At 42.6% G+C, this 22,677-nt stretch overlaps 1 protein-coding gene across 1 annotated transcript in view; it reads left to right on the plus strand.

Moving 5' to 3' along the window:
- NK7.1 overlaps positions 1–22,677 on the plus strand; it is a 64,306-nt gene that overhangs the window by 4,289 nt on the left and 37,340 nt on the right. The window contains exon 3 of the mRNA XM_065497131.1: positions 8,059–8,354. Within this exon, the coding sequence (XP_065353203.1) occupies positions 8,059–8,354 (296 nt within the window). The remainder of the gene's footprint in view (positions 1–8,058; positions 8,355–22,677) is intronic.

Raw genomic sequence — 22,677 nt, forward strand, 5'->3', positions numbered from 1 at the left:
GCTCAAGACGCGCATTCCTACTTAATGAACAGCGTATTAGCTCGGTGTTGTGATATCCGCCCAATGAGCTGATTCAATGCTTTTATTGACGCAAAGTGAATATGAAAAGTGCACACATGCATAATGTCTCGTGTCGAATGCGGCGGGAAGTCGATTTTGTCGAGTCAAGTCTCTTTTCTGAAAAAATATTCCATATTTATAGCTTGGAATTTACCTGTCCAATTAAATGCTATTTTGGACAGGCCGAAAACAGTCCCACCCACGAAGTTACAGCTGCAATCAACGCCTTTCACCTGATTTCATTAAATAAAAAAGCGGCTCTCGTTCGCGCATCACGGCCTCCAGCGGCGGCGGCTTAAAAACGCTGCTCGTGTTACACTAAAAGGCATTTAAAAATTTCCCACCGACGCGCCGATTCACCAAATTGGTTTGTAAATATTTAATCTGAGGAAGTTGGCTCGGCTGGTGGGCGGTGGTTTTTCATTGTTCGCTGCGCGCATGGCTCTGCATTTCGATGTGCTCGCTGTATTATACACACTTAATGGATAACGCCTCGCTCTTTTTATATTTACATAATTTTTCAAGTTTTCCCTCGACGCGACGCACACTCCGCAGTTAAAACGTTTCGCAAGAAGTGTTGCCTTCCACCAGGAAAACAAAATTCTTTTTTCACGAAAGGGAAATTCATTGGAAAATTTGCAAACAAGCTTTTCGTTAAATTGCTTCTATTTTCTCTGTAATGCAGATAGGTTCCAGGATATTTTATTGAGGATACATATCGATAATGATTGATTACAGGATATACCTAAAGTAGAGAGTTTACTTAATGATTAAGAGTATGAGCATGATTGGTGGGATGCTAAATATTATTATTTTTGATATTCTTATTAGAACAGAAAAATCGGTCGACAATTTTTATAAACAGTAGATAATTCATTTAAAATCTATCAGACAAAAGTATTAGAGTATAAAAAATACACAAGAAAAATTAAGATGAAACTTAAAAATCTTCTATGGCTAAATTTCATTACGCTTTTTGTCGAATGTCTTGAGCAACATGCATTATTCTGGAAAAATCGTCAACTACTGAGAGTCTAAGTATTTAAATTCTCAACAAATTGCTTCTTGACAATCTCAAAGCACGCTCACTTTATATACCTGATGAGTGAATACAATTTCCATACTTTGCGCTCGTTTTCGTGGCGTAAAGAACAGCTCTTCTAACAGCACGGAACGTGCACACGATCCTTGCCTGAGTACAAAAAATGCTGTTTGTTGTGTGTGAAAATAATGCAGCTGCTGCGCCGCGTGAATATTGCTGCAGAAATAGCGTGTTTGCCGCTACGATCGTTGCTCATTTCCGCTTTTTTTTGCCACTAATCTGTATGTCAACCTCACACTTCGCTCAACTATCAGATGCGGAATATGTACGATTTCGAGCACTTGATGACACTCTCACCGCGTGCTCATTCTAAATATATGCTTTGTTGGTTTTTTGGAATGGAAAGATAAAAATTAAGTTAGCTCTAAACTACAAGTGCAATTAGCTAGTTGAGGTCTTAATTGATATTTAATTGCTGATTGCGGTACAGTTCTTTAAATTATAAGGATAAAATTTCACACTCTCAATGCCTGTTTAATTTTTTATTTTCTCTGCATTTTTTAATGCAAGAATAGTTGTAAAAATTAAGCGCACTAGTCAGCAATAATTCTGAATTTCACCCATTTTTTTTAATGATATATGCTCTGGAAATTTAATGCACCGAAAAATTGCACGAGCCAAAAATTTTCCTAATCAATCAGTAAGAAAATAATATATTTAGAATAAATCTCTTGGAAATTAGCTTTCATAAACAATGCTGTTGCTGCAATAATTGCTCATGGCTCTTTCCTTGAAGGTTTTCGCGCTAGAGAACGAGTTAATTAAGCTAAAAAAGCTACACGACACCTAGCCTGCCGGTATCGGTGTAACGAATCTCGCGAGAATTCCACTCGTGAAGTCGAAATCTAATGACAAGATCTCAATTACGCTAAAGAGCAGCGCGGGAGTGAACGAACACACACATACAATTTCACGACGCGTCGCTAACAACCCGTGAGTTTGTGTGTGCGCGCTGTGCACCGGCGAAAATAAATAATAATGAAATGCAGTGCAAGCTCACTAGAGTGATGCTCGCTGGCATGAAGCTTTGTTGCTCTGCGCTGCGGCTGTGAACCAAACTGATGTATTGGATTGCATGCTACACAGTTGGTCGCTCGCTTGGTTGGTTGGCTGAAGGGCTCTGGGAATAACAAAGTTGTTATTTTGTGTATGCAGAGTGGAGCTCTCTGCTGCCGCGACTGCTGCTGGGTGGTGTGACTCAGACAAAGACTTTAATTGAATTGCAGATGACTATCGTGCCGGCTGATTGCCGTCAAATATAACATGACCTCCCCTCGCTTTTGCATCAATTTCGCACAACACACCTCACCATAGCTCCGAACAAGATTAATTCGCGCATTTCAAAAGGGACTGATCAGGCATAACTATTTGTACACGTTGGTTCCAATGTGCATGATTTGTGGTCTCCGGCTCGAGTGTCTGAAATTAATTGGTTCTCGTCGAGCGTCCAAATGGTAATTGAGTTATTGGTGTGTCTTCAATTATCAACGCTGGCGGTGCCAACAAACGGTTAAGATCGCCTCTCTGTCTCTTTTTCTCTCGTGCTCGCTTCGCTCTCTATTGTAAGCCAGATCCATTCATAGGCAGATAAATAAAACCGGCGAGAAAGAGAGAAGAGATTTGGGCCGCGTCCAAATTCCCTGCCCGCGCTGAGTGACTGACTAACCGACTCGTGGATGAACTAACTCACTTTGCAAATCTGCCGTTTCCTAACCTGCTCGTTTAGTCACTCCCCGAGACGGGACAAAGTGCTGATGGCTCAAAATTTTTAATGAGCATGTGATAAAACGGCTAATTGATGCTCCTTTCCGTGCAACCTATAATTTGATACCGCGTTGGTTCCTCCTCTATACCGCAATGACGTGGAATGCACAGTAAAAATCCGGACCGTGTCCTTGAAAGTAATTGATTTTCCTCTGACTGTTGCGTAATGCTTCGATAGCTGTTAAAGGGGCCTTATAAAATGGATTCATTTAGGACAATAATAAAAAAGGATTGGTTTGGAAAGAGAGACGATTTTTTGAAAATTTAGGCTCCAAAACGAAAAAATTGCAATAAATTTTCAGATTTGTTCTTATTTTTAAAAATTGAAGCAACACTAAACAATAATACATGGTGGCAGATTTGGATTCCTCTCGATTAGATAATTTAACTATGCAATCTATTCTTAAAAATATACAGTGCAAACTTTTCAATCTTCCAGTTTATGCAGTGGCCAAAAGGATTTTTCCAGCTTTCGCATTATCATTCCACTTTGAAAAGAATATTCAATTAATTATGGTAACAATCAAGAATAAGAGTGCGGTCGCGAGATGCGCAAAAAGGCGATTGAATAATTCAAGGGAGGTGCAGCGAAGAGCGAGCGGCACGACACGAAATTGAAGTGAGCAATCAGAGAGCCGGTCACGCAAGGCCATTACACACGAAATTGCACGGAACAGTGTCCAGCAGTGTTCAAAGCAATACACTGCAAGAGCGTAAGCGTTGTCCGCGCGCCGCATAAGAAATACAAATAATAATGTAGCAGCAACCTCTCGTGTCTATTAACGCGCGCTGCCTTTCGCAGAGCCGCGCACGGTGACGTCAGCTGTGATACAAACTATCATATAAACGAGGCTCAATCTGCTGAATAATTGAGCAGACGTGGCGTGCGTTATTTCTCTTCTGCCGCGGCCCGGCCGGGCAAAGTCATTGGCTCGGCATTTCCTCGTGGAATGAAGTAGTGTCGTGCTAATGCTAAGCCGCCGCGAACTGGGTTATGTGGAAGGCAATAAATGCGTGCACATTCTGTACTCAACGCGCATCATAAACCATTGCGCCAAAGTGGCTCTTTTTTCTTGTTAAACAGACTTGACGCAATTATTAAACCATATAAGTGCGTTCCAGTAAATTCTATTGTTCATTTTCTCATTTATTTAATATACTGCTTCATGATGATATTATAGCAGAGATCTTCCTATTGAGGGTTGCGATTTTTTGACAAAAAAATTAGAGTGCCATTTGATCACCATTTATACAAATTATTTTTTGACAAATTTTAGTTTAAATTAGACCCATTTTTTTCTTCACCTTTTTCCAATAATATCATTTTCCAGGGTTTCCGAATCTAATAAGTTGGATTTCGCGTCCAAAAGAATTTTTAACATCAAATCCAGTCAATTTCACTCGCAGTGTTTCAGTGAAAAGTCTGATATTTGGAAATATACCTGGCCCGAATCTTTCCTCAAGCTCTGTAGAAGTCAGCATCTGATGACACAGCTCAACAGGATGAGCAGCTGAAAAAACACAATTGCAGCTCAAAATTTAACAATTAAACTCGCCTAAATCATCTGTTTCCACTTGATAAAAAAATTAGAAACGTTAGCACGCAACGATAAAATAATTGTGATGTACAGGCCAATTTTAGTGAATTTCGCGTAAAATACTTGAAAAAAATTCGAATTTATAAACAATTTACAGAGTTGTTCGACAGATTTCAAATTGCATGAATCAATTCATGCTCATTTAGTGTCATAGACCGATTCAGACGACGAACAGAAAAAAAGGAAAATTTCCTAACATTCCCAACCCTTTTTTCCCCGGAAAATATCACAAGAGGAAAGATTTTAGTTGGTAGGTTTCATTTACATAAAACTTTTGTAAAATTATAAAGTACTTGTATAATACGTTTTCATTCATAAACCAACTAATATTTTATAATAATTTGCATGCATAATCGCACAGCAAATGCGAATTTAAAGAGCGAAAACTGAACATTTTGGCAGTTTCGTTAAATTCCATTGATTCAGTTAAGCAAATAGAGCCCAATAATGCAAAATCCATTACATTTCGTGGAAATTTCTATTCAATTACACTCTGAAGCGATATCTATAGGTGTCTGTGCCTGACACATTTCCACTAAGTAATTAATTTTGCGTTCAAAAAACTCGAGCGTCTCACTTTTGACTGATTTGAGCCCGCGGCGCAACACCGCGGAGCGCGCGAAAATCGTCATAATGCAGATATATAGGCGGCGACGGAGCTAGCGTGCGAGATGCAAACAACAACTGCTTTTTGTGCGTGCTCTCGGTTGGAAGAAGACATCAGTCAGTTAGTTTTCCGTCTCTTGCAAGGAGAGCGTCGCAGTCATATTAGAAGGGATGAGAGGCTCAAATTTTGCCACTTGTAGGGGCCGGCGTCTCCGAGACGGAATGGGACGAATTTCTCAGGCAAGCGCGAAGACTGCTGCTACTGGCTGGCAATGATGGATGTGTTTGATCCTCGAGATACAACACAAAACCAGCCAGCATCCATCAGCCGCGCGGCCCTAGTAACCAAGGCAACCCCCATGCCATTGCGCGCACACTTTTGTCACTTTGGGTCGTGTTTCTAATGGCAACTTGGCGATTAGGGGGACACATCAAAAAACACACACTCGCTCGCCCGCCGCTCTCGCTCTCTCTCGGCAGCAAACAATAAAACGGCGCAAGTGGCGCTGTCACAATTGATGGCACAATTTAATAATAATCTCTTTTGAGGCTCTGCGAGCTCGCTTTTATTGCGTGTTTGCCAAGCGGCGAGACTGCCGAAAGACTTAAACACGTCGTTTTAGCACACTGTGCGTAGAGTGGCCCACTAAAATGACCCATTTGTGCTCGGCAAACAAATCGTTGTTGCGTTTTACTACTTCTGCTAATGTAATTCCCAAAATTACTCTAGATATTTATGTTTGCGTTTCATTCAATTTATCGTTCGTTCGCTGAAAATGCGTTAAACTCTTGAGTGTTTCAAAATGCCGAGGTTTCACAATCTCCAAGCCGCAATTGCGCGGAAACGCGGGCGCAATTGGTTCTCTCTTACTCTCTTTGACTGTGAGTTCCAACTCACAAGAGCTTGTAAACTCGGGTATATTGTTAACGCACTCGCACGTGAAGCCAGTCAACGTGTGAGAGCAGGCACCGCGAGTTTTAATACAAACTCGCATGCATACATTTATAACCGAGGGCATGAAAATTCCATCTGTGTCGTCTCGTTAATGGCGCAGCGAGAAGCTGGGCTGTTAAAATTGTTGACTTTTCGTATTTGAAGTTAATTTGTATTCATTTACATGGGAGCTGGCATTACGGTGAATAATGACTCGGCAAGAGTTATCCGATCAGGCTTGTTATTTCGCTGTCTCATTAGCGCACCGCCAGAACGACTTGCAATACTCGCCTTCCTTCGCTCTTCTGCGCTTGTAAATGATCTCGTGTAAGTCAAACTCTCTCACACTCCAGCAGCAGTATGGAAATGCGCTCTTCAAAAGTGCACAAGATGAGACTTGCGGAGAAATCTCGCTGCTAAATTCTAATTTATGAGTGTCAAAGCAAAGAATTTTTTCTCATAACCTTCTTCTTATTTACAACGCTATAGAAAAGTAGAGCGGAATCTTCTTCCTTTTCCAATTTATATAACAAAGGTCGGGGCAGAATAGTAAAGCGCTAACACAGACTATTGCGTGCTGAGAAATGTCAGAGATAAAAATGAAGGGAGTCACTTTTCTCTACGGAGCTCATTTTAACCCATCCAATCGCTCACATTTCCATCCGCGCCGCTGCATAGTCGCAATTAAATATCAAATATCATCAATTTGCTGCTTCCTTCCCAACAAAGTCGAAACCGTTTTCACAATTATAACAGGCGCGGTGCATTTATATCGATCAGTTCTGAACTGGCTTCTTGGACCAACTCTTTTACTTTCTGACGACTGCTCTCTGGGGAGGCGGCAGGTACCTACATATACTGACTGCGACTGACTGAGCAGTGTATCCAATATAAAACTAGAAGCAAGCCGCCGCGTGCTGCTCCTCTCTCGTGTGTGTGTGTGTGTGATGCTGGCTGCTCCAATATTGAATTATCAAAGGGTTAAAGGGGCCCGGAAGCCGCTTGTTTACTAGTCACGTGCTTCTAATAAGGAGATGCTGTTCGACGGAGCCATACCGCACGGGTTGCCATAACAACGACCGAATTGTGAAAGCCAGCGCTGCGGAAATTTGTAATAAAATCGCACCGTACCTTTTCATTAGTCAGCGAGCGCGGATTGATTAAGAAAACACTTCTCCCGCTGACTGCGACGCTAATTTGAAAAGATCGGTAAGGTTCATTGGCAAAATTTATGCGATCGCTTTTCTCGAGTGCCTCATAAATCATGTTGTGTCGGTGGGAAGGAAGATAAAAAAGCAGCAGAAATTGAAGCGTTTTAAGGCGAATGCGACTTTGCTGGTTGTGCTGCTGTATTGGGTTTCAAAAATAATAATAATTTAGTAATGATAACTCGAGTCAAGCCCGCGGGCATATAATCCATTAGTGAAATTATAAACGTGTATTTTTTATTGAGACCACTTAAGACAGCTTTTATGAGCGTTAACGAGCTGAACCACAACTTATAACCTGGCGAGCTTTTCGAGTAGCTCAGCCAGTGTTTTATAAAGCGTCTCTTGAATATGTATTCCCCTCACGGTAATCTGTCGCTCCTACTTTTTATGAGCGCGCCTTCTTGAAATAATATTATGTATCATTATTTCAAAGAAGACTAACTTGATTTCTGCGTGGGCACCTGATTTAAAAGCTCGAGCACCGCGAGTCAAAAGAGCGAGCGCATTCGCGATAACGTGAAAAGTTGAAAAGCGCCTTCGCTTTAATTGCCTCTCGTCGACTGGAGCCAACCAAATTGAATATTTAATTGAAGTAATTATGCAAATCGATTCCGTTATTCATGCCGAAAAGTATGTAATAAGCCGACTGCGGTATTTAAAAATCGTCGAGCGAGAAAGTGCTGTTGAGTATATCTCTGTGACATGAAATTCCACTCGCGGTGTAGCAAGTCTCTTCTCAACAATGTGCTGCTCTGATTCCTCTCCTTTTCATTCTCTTTGCAGACGTTCCAAACAAAAAACGCAAGAAGGAGGTGGTGGTGGCCGCCGCGAACGGAGTGGTGCCGCCCGCACTGCCTCCGGCGCCCGCAACCACCCCCGACGGGGTGCACAGCGAGGACGGGGGCAGCGCCAGCGAGGATAGCGGCTCTGGGGGCCCGGGGGCCAAGAAGAAAAAGGCGCGCACCACTTTCACCGGCAGACAAATTTTCGAGCTGGAAAAGCAGTTTGAGCTGAAGAAGTACTTGAGCTCCAGTGAGAGGGCTGAAATGGCCAAACTACTCAACGTCACTGAAACACAGGTAGGAGGCATGCGCTTGCTTTTCCTTTTTCATTCCCAGGAGCGTTTATTTCGTCAAAGTAGACGATATTCGATTTGCGAAGAGGATTTTTCGACGAAAAATCATCCTGATCAGGGTTTAAAGCCCTATAATGACTCTCTTTTTCCGGTTGCCATATTTTTCCGAATGTTAAAACCCAAAATTTTCACAAAATAAATTTAAAAGTAAGCTCACGTTTCAATAGGTAGATTTTAAAAGATACGGGCAATATCTAATCTCTAATTCAAAAAAATCAGAGGAATATCAGGAAAGGGAATGAGCCCGAAATCGAGACACATAGCAATAGCTGGTGAAAAATATTTATATTTCGTGCAACGGGATGAGTTGGCTCTACTGCACATAAAAAATTCAGGAGCCTTGATATTTCTCATAAATGCTGAATAGCCTATATATATGCGACCCATAATCGTCTATCAATTTGCCATTTTTGTCTTCCATTATTACGTATCTTTGTGGAAAATTTTATATCCTCCATTTCCCTCTTTGCCTTCCATTCCAAATGTTCCATTTGCATTTTTAAGAAATTAGATAGGATTGACGAAAAAATCTGACTATTTGCACACTCTGATCCTGGGACGAAACGGGATTAAAGGCGAGCAGTCCAATTCAATGTCTGGCGTCTCTTCTACGTCTTAATTAGCGCGGCTGGCTCGACTCGCACCGTGCCCAAAGGAAATTTCGGCAGGAAACGTGTTGTTTCTAAAACGAAGTGGCGTCGAGCCGGTTGCATAAGTTGGAACCGCGACTTTGGCGATAGACACAGCTAGTGGTTCAGCATTGCTTTTGCACACCTGCGAAACCATCAGTCAAAGTGACGCCGGACGGCTCGTCGGTCAGTTTTCATTAATTGAATTTCAAGATTGGCATCGGGCAACTGCGTTGCGGCAGCGGCGGCGGTGAGCTTCGAGTCTGTCCGCCGTCCGGCCTGAGCTGAGTGAATAATAAATTTTCAATCAACGCCTGCCAAGCCATTTAGGCCCGCAGTCAATTTGTGCTCATAAATGCGCGCGGCTTATTGAATTGAAGAGGTGTTGGAATATGAGCGATTGGGTGCCGCGCCCATTATTTAAGTGGGCTTGACAGCGCTCCGGCCGTTTAACAAACCCGCGCGCGAGTGCCATCGCCAGGAATGCATGCAGGTGTCGCTGCGCGGATTACTTTTCGACCGGCCTTTTTCGTCACCGCCGCCGCCGCCGCCGCCGACCCTTTCTGATCTTCGGGCCCTATAAAACCAACTTACGATCCATCAGCCACGCACACACTGCATTATGTCCCAAGTCAATAAATCAACACTTAATCGGCGCTTACAGCCTGTAAATAGAGAGGTTTGGGCGGCGATTCCATTGCTCGCACACTTTCAAATTCTGCGTGGCCGGCGAAACAACGATGATCGTCCTTCGTTTGTAAATGCAGCTGCTTTGCCATTCTCGAAAATGCTGATCGAATGATATGTGTGAATTCTGCCGTGAACCATGCTTAAAATTCATTTAGAAACTTCGCAGTATGTGTTCATTTACAATTTATCTTTAGTTCACCTAGAAGCTTCTTGAAATTAACGACTCTTATTTTGATTAAAGCAAAGAAATATAATTACGTGGAACCTTACTGCACCAAAAATGTTTTAATTGCAGTTTTAACTTTTACGATTTTTAATTAAGTTGTAAAATACGTTATACTGATTTCATGCGAGAAAATAAAACATCAAAAGCCATAAAACTTAAAACGATTAACTAACAGTTTCCTCCTCCTCCTCCTCGATTGTGATGTATTTTTTACTGCTCTGAGGTTCGTCATGCAGGCTCTAAAATGAAAAGGTAGAAATTACGTGGCCCCTTGCCATTTTCCGCGTTTTGCTTCCGTTAATAAGCAAGAGCGAGCCCGAATGAAACGATTATTCAGAGATGGTGGTACCTGTTGGCTACACGTATAAAATTGCGTGTGTATGTACCATAGAGATACGCATCCGGCTCGCCCAGGGAGAGTGAGTACGTTACGTATACATTCTATATCTCTTTTCCTCGCTCATCTCTTTAGTTCTGCGGCCCGCATAATGTGTTGCTCGCGCGTCGTCTGCCGTGCGCGGTGCGGTGTGGGCGCGCTCTTCGCATCCAAAAAGTGACAGCAGCACCAAAAGAGTTATTTATAAATGAGCTTTGTCAAAGACATCTCATTCAAAAAGCAGGGCCGTTCGTGATTCTGTGCTCACTTTGTCACGCCGTGCGTGATGCCAATCGCTTTCGCTCTCAAATTTAATTTCGGGCACCTCTCGTGAGTGACACAAAACGTCGGGACCGAACATTTCTTCCACCTAACAATGAAATCGAAAAGAGTTCGCAATGGATTTTCGGATTGTGCTGCAGCGCGGCAGCTGGAATTATTCAAAGTTCGCCCCGCGCTTTCTCGCCTTTGAGGCGTGTTTCGATTAGCAAACAATGCGCGCTCGATGGGCAGGCCCCGCTTCGTCTTCTCATTATGCCATTGTTGTCGCCTGTTCTTTTAATTGCCCTTCGCAAGGCTCGCCGAGAGCGACGCATTCATTTTTTCCCTCCACTCGTTAATTACAAACATAACGCCGCTGAGACGCTGGGTGAAAACGAAAAACCATTTCGCCGCTTCTCTCTGGAAACAAATTATGGTGCAACGAAAAGGCTTCAAAAGTCGCTGAAAAGTGGCTTCACCCGCGAAACTTATAATCATCACGCAGCAAATAAAATTTCTTAAGCCAAAATTCGAATTTTCTTTCCCTCGGACTTTTTGCTGAAGCTAAAAATTCATTTTCATTCGCTAGATTGTTAAGCATGAGAAAATACAAGATTTTTTCAGAGCAAAGGTTTATTAAAGAGTTTGGGGTTGAAATTTTTATTTCATGGCTATTGTTTGTGTGAAATACACTTCCAAAAGCAGTGATACATCAATTCTGTTTTTAATATCTGTTACCAATGCATTGAATTCTTCAAAACTGCACTGAAAATCTATACTCCATCTAGAATATTTCGTTCAGCATCTTTTCTGAGCATTTATTCGAGAACCAACTTCATTGTTAGTGCCCTTATTCCAATCACAGTGATGAAAAGAATATGATCGAAGTTAAAATCGTTTTGTTTGGTCGTTTTCTCCCTGTTTATAGCTTTATGAAATTAGGGATTGTCGTCCATTGCGCCACCAGAGCGCTCTGCAGCCTGTCGTTGGGTGTGAAAGGTTGGTGTTCGCTGCAACATTTAATTAGGGTGGCTGTGTAAAAAGCGCTTAGCCGCTTGATTAAAATTTCATCGCGTAAAATAAATTCACAGCATGCGCACGGCGCGCTCTCCATTATTGTTATCATCATCTGGCGCATAAATTCCCACCGTCGTCACCGTTGCAGAAGAGAGCGCGTTGCTCAATTATAATAATAAGCAATTATCGTTAATCACCTCGCGCGCTCTTCGTGCAGTCAAACGAATACATTTATTTATACATCCAGCAAACGTATGCACACATACACAGAGAGAGAGCAGGGCAAAAAGCCACACAGCCATAGCACGAGCGATACTCGCCGAAGAGGAGGTCTCGTTGCTCGCCTCGAATTGCAAAACACGCCCGCGCGCCAACCCGACAGAGATCAAAAAGCAATTACCCGCGAATTATAATTACATGCAGCGCCGCTCGAGTGTAAATTGTGTCAATGTTTTAGTCGGCGCATTTTCACACTTACCGCAAGGCGTAAATGCACAGCTAATTGCAATTTGCATAAAAATCGTGCGCAAACGCACAGTTCTCGGTACAATTACAGTTTTATCCACAATACCGGCATGTTGGCTTCAGCACCTGAATTTTCAATAATTTTAATAATCTTCTCTTTGAAGCAACTCTATGTATTTAATTAAAAAAACCTACTAAAGGCAATTAAAATTAATCTCATTAATGGGTATATTTTTTAGCCCTAAAATAACCCTTACTTTATTTTAAAATAAAAACAGTGCTCGTTTAAAAAAAGAAGTGTTTTATTATTATTACAAAAATATGGCTCCCGAATGACGATCAGTAGAATATTTGTTCTTTTAACTAATTTTTTTAGACATAATTAACCATGAATTTTGCAATGGCCAACCCATTGGAGCTATTTTGACCAAACCCAACCCCTATTTTCAACCCCCAGACGTCTCTTCTGACTGTGAGTCTGTTTCTGCTGATATGTTCTAATTTCACCGTCAAATATCTTCAACCCTCAACAATAATTTAGCAGACCTCACCCCTAATCCAACCCCCGTTGAGGGTTGAAGTCATTTATGATCAATCCGAAGGATTAAATATCCCGGTCCGCAGAGAAAAATGTCTCGTGATCTATTTTATGCATGAGAATTTTCGGCCAAACCGCTCGATACAACCGAAATTTTAATGGAGTTATTTCGCTGAGTGAGCAAGGGTGGCGATTGTCAGTTTGATAGCGTGATGCATTCCTAAGTAATTTAATTTCATACAATGTTATTTATCGATCGTGAAATCAATATGTACCTGAAGGCGGGGAAAGCTCATTGAATGTTGCACTAGAGATAATAAATATTGCGAAAATTGCTTTTAAAACATTTTGAACAGCCTGCCTCACCATCCCAAAACTAAACGTTTATCATTACAAGAGGATTAGTGATAAAAGTTGTAAAATTAATTGATGGAAAGAGGTTTCTGACCGCAATTGATATTTTCCGCCGTTTCATCGAGTCATCATAAAATGCTTTTGAGTGCCTTTTTATTCCCACCCATAATAATAAAAGAATTGCGAAAAACGCACGCGTCGATTGGTAATTAATCGCTCGCTCGAAATCGAACACGAGAAACATCGAGTACTGGCAATAATTAACAGGGACGGGCGCGCAATTAGCGAGCCATTAATTATTTGCAGAGATATACGTAGTGCAGCAAAGCGGTGAAAGTTAATTAAGGCGATAAGCGGGCGCGATTAAACAAAAGGGGGCCGCCCGGCGGCATTATCGCAATAAACGCTCGCTCCGTATGAGTCAGGATAATATTAATTGATCGGTTCGAGTGTTCGCGCGCGCGGCGGCGGCGGCGACGACGACGGGATGATGCTGGGAGGAAATGAGAGAGCAGGCTGGGTTTCGTTCGGTGTTCGGCGTCGATCCCCAGCCCTGCTGAGATAAGATAGCAGCAGTGTGTGTTGACTGTTGACCGACGAGATGGAAGGAAAAGTGTCAATAAGAGCACATCGCCCGACCATTTATTGCTCGCTCCGCCGACAAAAATGACGAATTCATTTATTCCCCGGCCAACGCGCGGGGAGTATATATCGGAACCTGCTTATTTTTAGGTCTAGCTGCCGAGACGCGGTGGCAGGAGGAAGAGGAAAAGCACGCCGTGTGCGGTGATAAATAACCTGAATTTATGGTGCCTTATCGTGCGGCGACAGACAATTCGAATTTATTTCATTTTTTATCATGCACTCGCCAGTTATTACGCCTGGAATTTTTAACGCTTGCTAAGCAAAAAGCTGCTTTGATTGATAAAGATGTAAAATTGCATGCGATGTTGAGAAAATAAGACCGAGAACGCCGGCCAACGCCGGCCGGCTTTATGTTGTCATCCGGCGAATTTCTTTGTATATGCGTCGAACACGAGGATAAATCGTTACGATGCCACTAAATTTCCCCATCCTAAAAATGCCCGCTGATCGAAATCTTTTACGGTCCATTAATAGCAGAAGCTGATTTTTCCTGGAGCGATAAAATAAAGAGCAGACCTAATCTCACGACGAAATAGCAAGTCAATCAGGGGTTAAAGCATCGCAAAAAATCAGCAACGAGGCACAATATAATTTTCCTTCCGCCTAGAGGCATTTAAAATCCTGTAAATCGCAAAACTTCCTGCTTCGCTCCCTCTGCAAAAGCGGAACGCAACTTAATAGAAAAATAATTGTGGCCGACAGGCTCGCGCCGAGCAGGAAAATAAACACATTTATCTCTTTATTAGAGGGAAGCTTTTAAACAGAAATAAATAAAACGAAGATCCATTTACTCGGCAGGCAGGCACGGAACGATGCCTGCCTGCCCGGTCTCGTCGGGTGTGGTTCCAACTGCACACATCACGGAATAAAAATCTCACGTGGCCTATTATCGTTATTGTTGGTACGAATTAGCATGCTGTGCAGCGGCGGCAGCAATCCACTCACTCGCCCAGCCCGGCACCTATTAATCACTGAGCACAAACACCGAATCGTGCGCATTCATTCATCCACCGCGTCCACATATGAAATCGTACTACCGAGAAATCACTATTCTGACCTTCCTTCGCTCGTTCCGATTAATTAATCAGCGTCTCTGCCGAAAATCGATGGCGTCGTTCGAATTTAAAGAGCGACTTCCTGATTTTAAGGTTGCGTGTGTTCAGCTGGTTTTTTACCGGAGTAATGGGCGCCGCTGCAGACGAGGGGATTATTAATTGATGGACCGCCCTGCCGATTGAGAAATCCCAGCCCAAGCGCGGCCGTAAAAATCCAGGGAGTGTGCGGTCGATGGCCAAAGGGGCAGCGGAAGAATTCACAATAGACGTGTGTGATGCCAATCTCGACGGGTTGGTAAAGAAAGGTTCTTTGCAATGTTCGACGCTTATCAAAGTCGTTTAAATTGTTGCAGTATAATCGCTGACGTGAGAAAATTTTAATGAGTGAAATTAACGATGCCGTAATGATGCTCTAATTAATTTTAATAAAGTTGTTGCGCACTTGGAGGGGCAGATAAAATTAAATAAAATCGTAACCAACGATTAAAAAGCCATAAATCGTAATTCACAGGGAATGAATTTCTCAAAAGGCTCTGCTGGATGGCTTTTAAGGGGAACAATGGTAGGTAAAGGTTTATTTGGTTGTTCGGATAAAGTATTGTTGACGGAAAAAGGGGTAAATATTATTCCTCTCTTTGATTATTTTAGCAGAAACATGTACAGCCATATTTGCGGTTACGTTTGAGCGTTTTATTAAATAAATTTATATTAGATACACTTTTTCTCCTATCAATTGAAAGTAAGAAGCCAACAATAAGACGAGATTTAATTGGAATATTTCGTGGTTTTTAAATTGGCAGAAAAAGCGAACTAGGCATTGAGGTAACTCCATTTCCATAACTGCCGAAACTGAGGCAGATTGTCGAGCGGCTGTGGCGAAACAGCTTTTTACCTTGTGATCAGAAGCCATTACCGACCGTTACACTCACAACAACAACCCGAAACCTCTCTAAATATGATGTTCCCATTTCGCACACCCCAAGCTGCAGGCGTATTCAAAGCGTGGAAATATGCGCAACACACACACGAGAACGCGCGCGCCGGCACGAGTGTAATTTTATCCAGAGAAAGAGAAGTTCATTTGTACGATTTCAATAGAGGCAGCGGGCAAAAAGCTCTCTTTTTGTTGACCCTTTAATATTATTAGTAGATATTATAGTGCACGCTCCGTTTGCTTTTGTAATATCTCGGCGCTTGTCCGCGCGCGTGTGTGTGCGCGTATTATATTCAGTGAAACCTTAAATTACAACCAGCGCAGCGCAGTGTGGCACACACACCAGCGCCACACAGCTATTCCAAAATGATTATTCGCGCGCATATAATACACTAATAACGAAGTAGCACACATACACACGTTGCTGCTAATATGCGTGTATGTGAAATATGAAATGCGTGCGAGTGTGGTGCAGGTTCGGTATTTAACGTGCGCGTGCGTTTAACATTTCATGTTGCTCGCCGCTGCGAAACGCCCAAAATTAAGCCTCTTATCACTCTGTGCACGCTGCTTCAATTTTATAATTCGCCTCTGCCGGAAAATTAAAATGCTCGTTTTATTTTTCGACCAGAATAATTGTGGAATTTTACTTATTGTTTGAATGCTGGGAAAGCGCTGCATTCGAATTTTCTAAACCGTGAAACGCGGGGCGTCCTTGTGCGGATCACTAAACAGTTTACAACATTGTGGAAACTAAAATATCCGTAGCATAAAATGATTTACGCTGGGACGTTTATTAATTTCAGATATAAAACGCGTCTTAAAAAGGCGCAGCGAGCGATCCATAAAACAACAAAACCCCCGCGACTGCCGTCGTAAAACGACGAGAAAGCGATTACGGTCGAATCCATTTCGCTCTGGATCATGGCCCAAATCCAAAATAAACCGAGAGAGAGAGAGAGATCAAAATTCCAAGCGTGTTTTATTGCGAGTAAAAATCACAAGAAGAGTCACTGGCCGTTGACAGGCAGAAAAAACAACAAAGTAATTGGCGAGTCTGCCAATTTAGCGCCGCAGTGACCGCAGCAGCAGCAGCAGCAGCGGCGGCGGTGGCAGCGGCAATTCACGTTATATGCAGCAGGGAGACACTCACTTGGACGCTAAAGAGGTCTTGGAGTGGATGAATTATGGCTGCCAGGATGGGACAAACACGCGCGTCGCCCGCTAGCTCGCTGGACCATTATGTAACATGTCGTGCAGGCGGAGTTATTAAGGGCCATGTGTTTGATATCCAGCCGAGCGGTGGTAATGTGCAGCACAGCACACACACACACTCGGAACGCGGCGTGGAGCATGTTGGTGGCACCAGAATTATGTCATCATCACACTAATATTCGCCCCCGACGATAAAGCCGCCGCGCACACACACACACAGACTGAAACGCCGACCGAAACGTTGCTCAGCGTCCGAATCCGCAGATTGCCGCCGCGCACTCCTCTTGTAGGACATTTGATGCTTCGTAAATACTGCGTGACGCAATCGTTTGCCTCTTTGCGGTTGTGTTTCATTAATTCTTGTGAAGCCGCTTGTGAAATCTAGAGACAATGCTAATTCTGATAGTATCATGTGCACCATCAGAGAGTTACATGATTTTTAATTTAATTTTTTAAGGTTTCAATTTACTTAAAAGTGATATAGGTCAACAAGATTTGTTTTATTTTGCATAGTTAGCTTCCGCAAGCGGTCGATTGTGTTGAATGTTTAAGCAATCTTGATAATGTTATCGATTGCAAATAAGATTGCGATTAAACTTAACTTAAAAATTAAGATACATACTAAATTTTCGTTGACAAAATTTTAATTTTAGGTTGTTTGGTCCTGTCTCAGTATAGTTTTAAATTGACTTTATTGATTAACAAGGCAATTGTGCCCCGAACTTCCCAACATTTAGAGCAAACATACAAATGTAGGAATTACAATAAGAAAGAGGCAGAAAAATCAGTTACGCACACTAGAGTCTTTGAGCTTGCTTTTGATGGCACTGGTGCTCTCGTTGACCATGTATAAATTGCATTCCTCTTTTCGAGTTGGGTCCAACGGTGTTTGGCTCATGACGAGCAATCAAATCGTGATATAATGAAATAAAAAAAAATATCAGTAGGGAGACATAAGGGCTCGCTATTTGCAAATGCAAGAAAAGTCTGAACCCTTTGGAATTTTGCAATGCTGCAAGGGTAAATTTTTGCAATAAGCTCTAATTTAGGAATAGGCAACAAGAATTTCTGCATTCAGGAGTTTCATTCTACTTTGGAAGCTGATCACCATTCTGACACCTAAAATCCATAAATAGCATAAATAACTATTGGTCCTCAGCACTTTGCTCATGAATGGCAGGCAAACATTAAATTAATGTGTTTAAAACAGCCTTTAAGACAGTTTGATTGGTAAACAATTTTACTCACCGATTCGATTCTCTCATTATTGTTCTAGTAACTAATTGTAACTTCTAATGCTGCAGTGATCAATAGCCTTTCAAAACTTAAGGCTCAAACGTTCAACACAGGCGGCAATTAATTGACTGCTCCTTGTGGAATTCGGGTAGAAACGCGCGGAGCCCTCATGGCCTCTGTAACGTCTCTAGCGGGAGCTGAGGGTGACGGCAGTTTTAGGAAAGGAAAATATCCATTAAGTGGCTTTTATTCCGGGTCTGGCGGGTCGATGCAGTCTGCCAGATTAACTAGGAGAAGAGTGGTGTACTATTAAAGAGCTGCTGCGCCAGACGAGCGTTTCTAAAGCAGCGCGCGCGAGTGAGTATATATAGTCATTCGTGCAGCCTCTGATTGAGAGCGAACAACGCCAAAGAGCCCCATAAAACATCTAAAACAAACATCCAGCCGAGAGAGCGAGCGAAGTTGATTCGAATCACCCATTGTTGGGTTTCTAAATGGGCTGCGACGCGCGTCGATCTGCACTGCTTCAATACCCAAAACAGAGCAGCACTGCGGAAAGAGGCGAAAATCAAATCGAGTTTTGCACGAATTTTGACGGAATCCACTATCTGAGAAGCGTGTAATTCGATTTTATCGGTGTCGGCGGAAAGGTCTCGGCTGTCAGCGGTTCGCTCTTTATTTTATTTTCGATTTCACCGACGACAGCAGCAGGTGTATAATTAATATTTTTACTGGCGCTAATTCCCAGGTTTTTAAATGACATGTGTTTGTATATGCACGCCCTTTTCATACATGAGAGCAAATGATTTCATTTTCCGTCGCACCACGACCAATATAAATACTAACGCATCCGATCGTCAGTTTCTATGCCACTCCAATCGGGCGTGCGGCAACAAATAACCATTTTAGCGAACATTGCAAATTTGGCCAGCTATTGATAGGTGCCCTTAGCAAACGGAAAAGTAGCCATGTGCTTGAAAATTAAAACGGAATCAACAATGGGCTAGACTGCAGGCGGTTTTGTGACCTCAAATTTATGCGCTAGTTCAAAACGATCAAAAAAACATTAAATAATACATGGAAAGCTGATCTATTTATCGTGTGTACTGCGTGTGCGTATTGAAATTCACTCGCGCGTGAAATTATCGAATTGTGCGAAAGCGCGTTCCCATTTAAGAGCGCTGAACAAACACGCAATTCGCCGGAGCCACTCGCTAAACTCGATGTGTCGACTGATCAAAGGGCGGCAATTCCACCCTTTCGCCTGATCGCCGAAAAATGACGCTTTTCAACTGATTTGCTGAGCGAAAAATTCGTGCTGCGGTTTGAATGCACGCGTGCATGGGTCCGCATATTTTCCGCTGCGGAAAAACAAAGCGTGCGCCCCATTGTGTCATGCAGGCAGGTAAGCGCAAACCGAATGAAATGTAAACAGAAACGCATTTGTCGCACGGCAAAAGCAGACCGCATTGTTCGCTATTTGACAAATGGGCAAATCATTGAGCCGGCTCAACGCGACAAATCGCACGAATTTCGAAACAAATGCACTTGCGGGCTCGCTCACAAACAAGCGCAAATCACTCGAACCAGCAGAATGTTTTGCTGCGCCTACGAGATTAAATCAAAATTTCCACTGGTGCTGTTCACAATTTTGGTTAACATTCTAAAAAGGGCAATTACAAAATGCGTTACGTAAACGAGAATTTCTCATTATCGTTTTTATTAGAAATTTTTATAACAATTTCCCGTTTTTACAGAAATTTGCTGAAACGTTACATGCAATTTTGAATTGTTTTGTCCCCCAACAGATTTTTTATTAACTCAAAATTAAAATGGCTATCGCACTCACGTTTTTGAACTAGAATTGATAAGCAAAACGAATTCCGTGTGATCTTGTTCTATACAGAGGCTTTTTTGACCCCTCATGACTACTCATCAACAGAACTTAACATATTAAAATTAAACCAACATTGCAGAAAACCGATTGTTAGAACACTTTTGAATTTGCATCAACGCGATTAATTGTATGCATATAGGTTTCTCTTTCCCTTCATACAAATTATTGATTTTGATAGTCATGTTAAGATTTTAGTTCTATAGTTCTTGGAACATGAATTTTTATTTAAATTTTCTATAGTGCGTTCAAAAAATGCCCTAAGACTGTCGCTAATTAGATCAGGATGTTTTAATATTTTTTAACCGGATTTCCTTTAGGTTGAAAGCCTCAAACGCCCCCTTTTTTATTCATGATTTTATAGAATTGAATCTTGATGGTGTTCCGGTTTGAATCAGTAAGGCAAGCAAATGGGCAGAGCGCCGGCACGCTTTCTACGCACAAGCAACCCGAGAGAAAAACGATACAAGAGCGATTGAGCACGGCGGCCTTACTAATGCAGTGTGTGAGCGAACAAAAAGCATCCGAGAGAGCAAACCCTCGCTTCGCCCACTCGGCACTCGTCAGAGCTCGCAGTGGACCTCCCAACTGTGCAAATCTGCTCAATAATAGCTCCCAGAAAGCCGTGCTCTGCAGATTGCGCCCCGCCGCCACCGCCGCCGCGTTTAATTAACCCCGGCACTCTGACACAGGGGCAAAATCAAAAGTTAGTGCGCATGCGAAAGCAGCCGACTGAATCATTCTCGCGTGTTTGTCCTAATTGAAGTCAATTACGCTTCGACTCCAATTAGTTACTTTTCAATCAGCGCTGGAGAGACATATGTTACATTGCCAGTGGAGAGCTATCTCGATTTGATTTTACTGAGAGAAGCACTAAATTATGCAATTGACGTGTCTGCATCGACTGATTGCAAAAAGGCTGATACTCTGTTTTTATCCTGTTAATTTTTTTTTCACTGCGCAAACACTAGAAAACGCATTTTGGAATTATTTTTAACCACGTAATGTGTGCAAAAACACAGTTTATGGGCCATTAATTTGAAGCGCGCGGGTCGAGGCACGCGTGTTTTTAATCGGTTTCGCCATCAATTATGCAGAGAGCAGCGGCGGGGCGGCGCAATATTGCCGCCGCGGCGCATAAGGAGTAATCCCATTCAACCAGCAGCCATCAGCAATTGATGTGTTTTATTAATGCGCGCGCGATTTGGACCGACATAATATTAATAATGCAGGCGCCGTTTCACGTAAATTGCATGTGACGTGCCGCTTTTTTGGCCATCAATCAATTTTCCAGCGGCAGAGCAGCGAGCGTTGCGCTGCTGGCCATTTAATGAATTACAAAAGTTGCCGCAAAAAGCATTGTGTGCGTCGCGCAATAATCGATTTATATAGTATTTGCCGGCGTTATTAAATTGGGCCCGTGGTGCCGAAAAGGAAACTTGCTTTTCGTTCTTTCTCTCTCTATATATCGCGCTGCGAATCAAAATACCGAAAAATAAAAAAGCAGTCAACAGCCGCATTTCTCAAAAGAGCACGCAAAACACAATTGGATGTGCGCGCCTCTCTTATTATTATATATGAAAAGCCTCTCCGCTCTTGCTCTTTCTCCGCCGCTTTTAATAATAAAAACATGATGCTGGTAAAACGCGCGCGCAGCCCTTTTGCCGCTGCTGCTTAGTGTTTCTGTACGTAGTGTGCAGCTTTTGTTGCAGCCGGCGATGAGAAATCCCGCGGAATGCTGCTTGTGCCGGGGGAATTGATCGGTTTTGCGCGCGGCCGACTCGATTTTCCTCCCGCTCTCTGATGCGAGAGAGATGCTTTTTGCGAGAAACGAGCAGAGCAGGCAAACCGCGCGCTGCCGAGAATGAATTATAAAATTAATCTCTCAAGTGATGCTCCCGGCTCCAACCTCTTTGTGCTCAGAATTTCTCGCAATGCAACCGCTTCTTTAGTGCCCAAGAGTTTGATTCTCGTTTTGCATCTTGCGTTCAGCCGACCGAGAGCTGGAAATTTGCTCACAATCAGCTCCCCACCCAAGAACTTAACAGTTCAATTTGTGGGCTTTTTGACCTTATTTATCACTCATAGAACCTTTTGCAAAAATAATTATTAACTGTCGTATATATATATTCTGGCTCGTTTCACTCTCACTGAAAAAGAAAGCGATCCGGCCCGGAGGACCAAAAATATGCAACAGATCTCCGTTCCAGAATCAATCAAAATGCCATACTCAATACTTGTGCTATGATTAATAAAAAAATGTGTCAAATAAATCGCAAGGCTTGTCGGAGAACGTTTTGTTTGGCCAGGATTAAAGAAAGACTGTTTAAATTGGGCCCGTTCTTGCTGCATCAAGGGGGGTTTGTCTTTTTAGATTTATGCATCTTAGGCTAAAAAATTCAGAATCCGTTGATTGCTTGTGTGTATATATTTTTGCAGCTTTGAGCTAATGAGGCCTAAAAGGGTCTGAAACAGGTGCCTTCCTGTACAGTAACGTGTTATAAATTTTTAACTCTTGCCGCCCATCCAATTCTGACTACATAGCAATACTAATGATGTCCTGATTTTAAACAATTCATCCATGCGATTCACACAGCTGGCATTAATTAATTTCATAGGCAGGTGGGGGAAGATCCAACAAAAGGTGCTTCGTAAGCGAGCGAGAGTATAATACCAAGGCATGTGCAAAATAATGGAGGCGCGGGGGAGAGAGAGGCGAGCGGCCAACAATT

Source organism: Cloeon dipterum, chromosome 1 (assembly GCF_949628265.1).
Source record: "Cloeon dipterum chromosome 1, ieCloDipt1.1, whole genome shotgun sequence".
NCBI classification, from domain to species: Eukaryota; Metazoa; Arthropoda; class Insecta; order Ephemeroptera; family Baetidae; genus Cloeon; species Cloeon dipterum.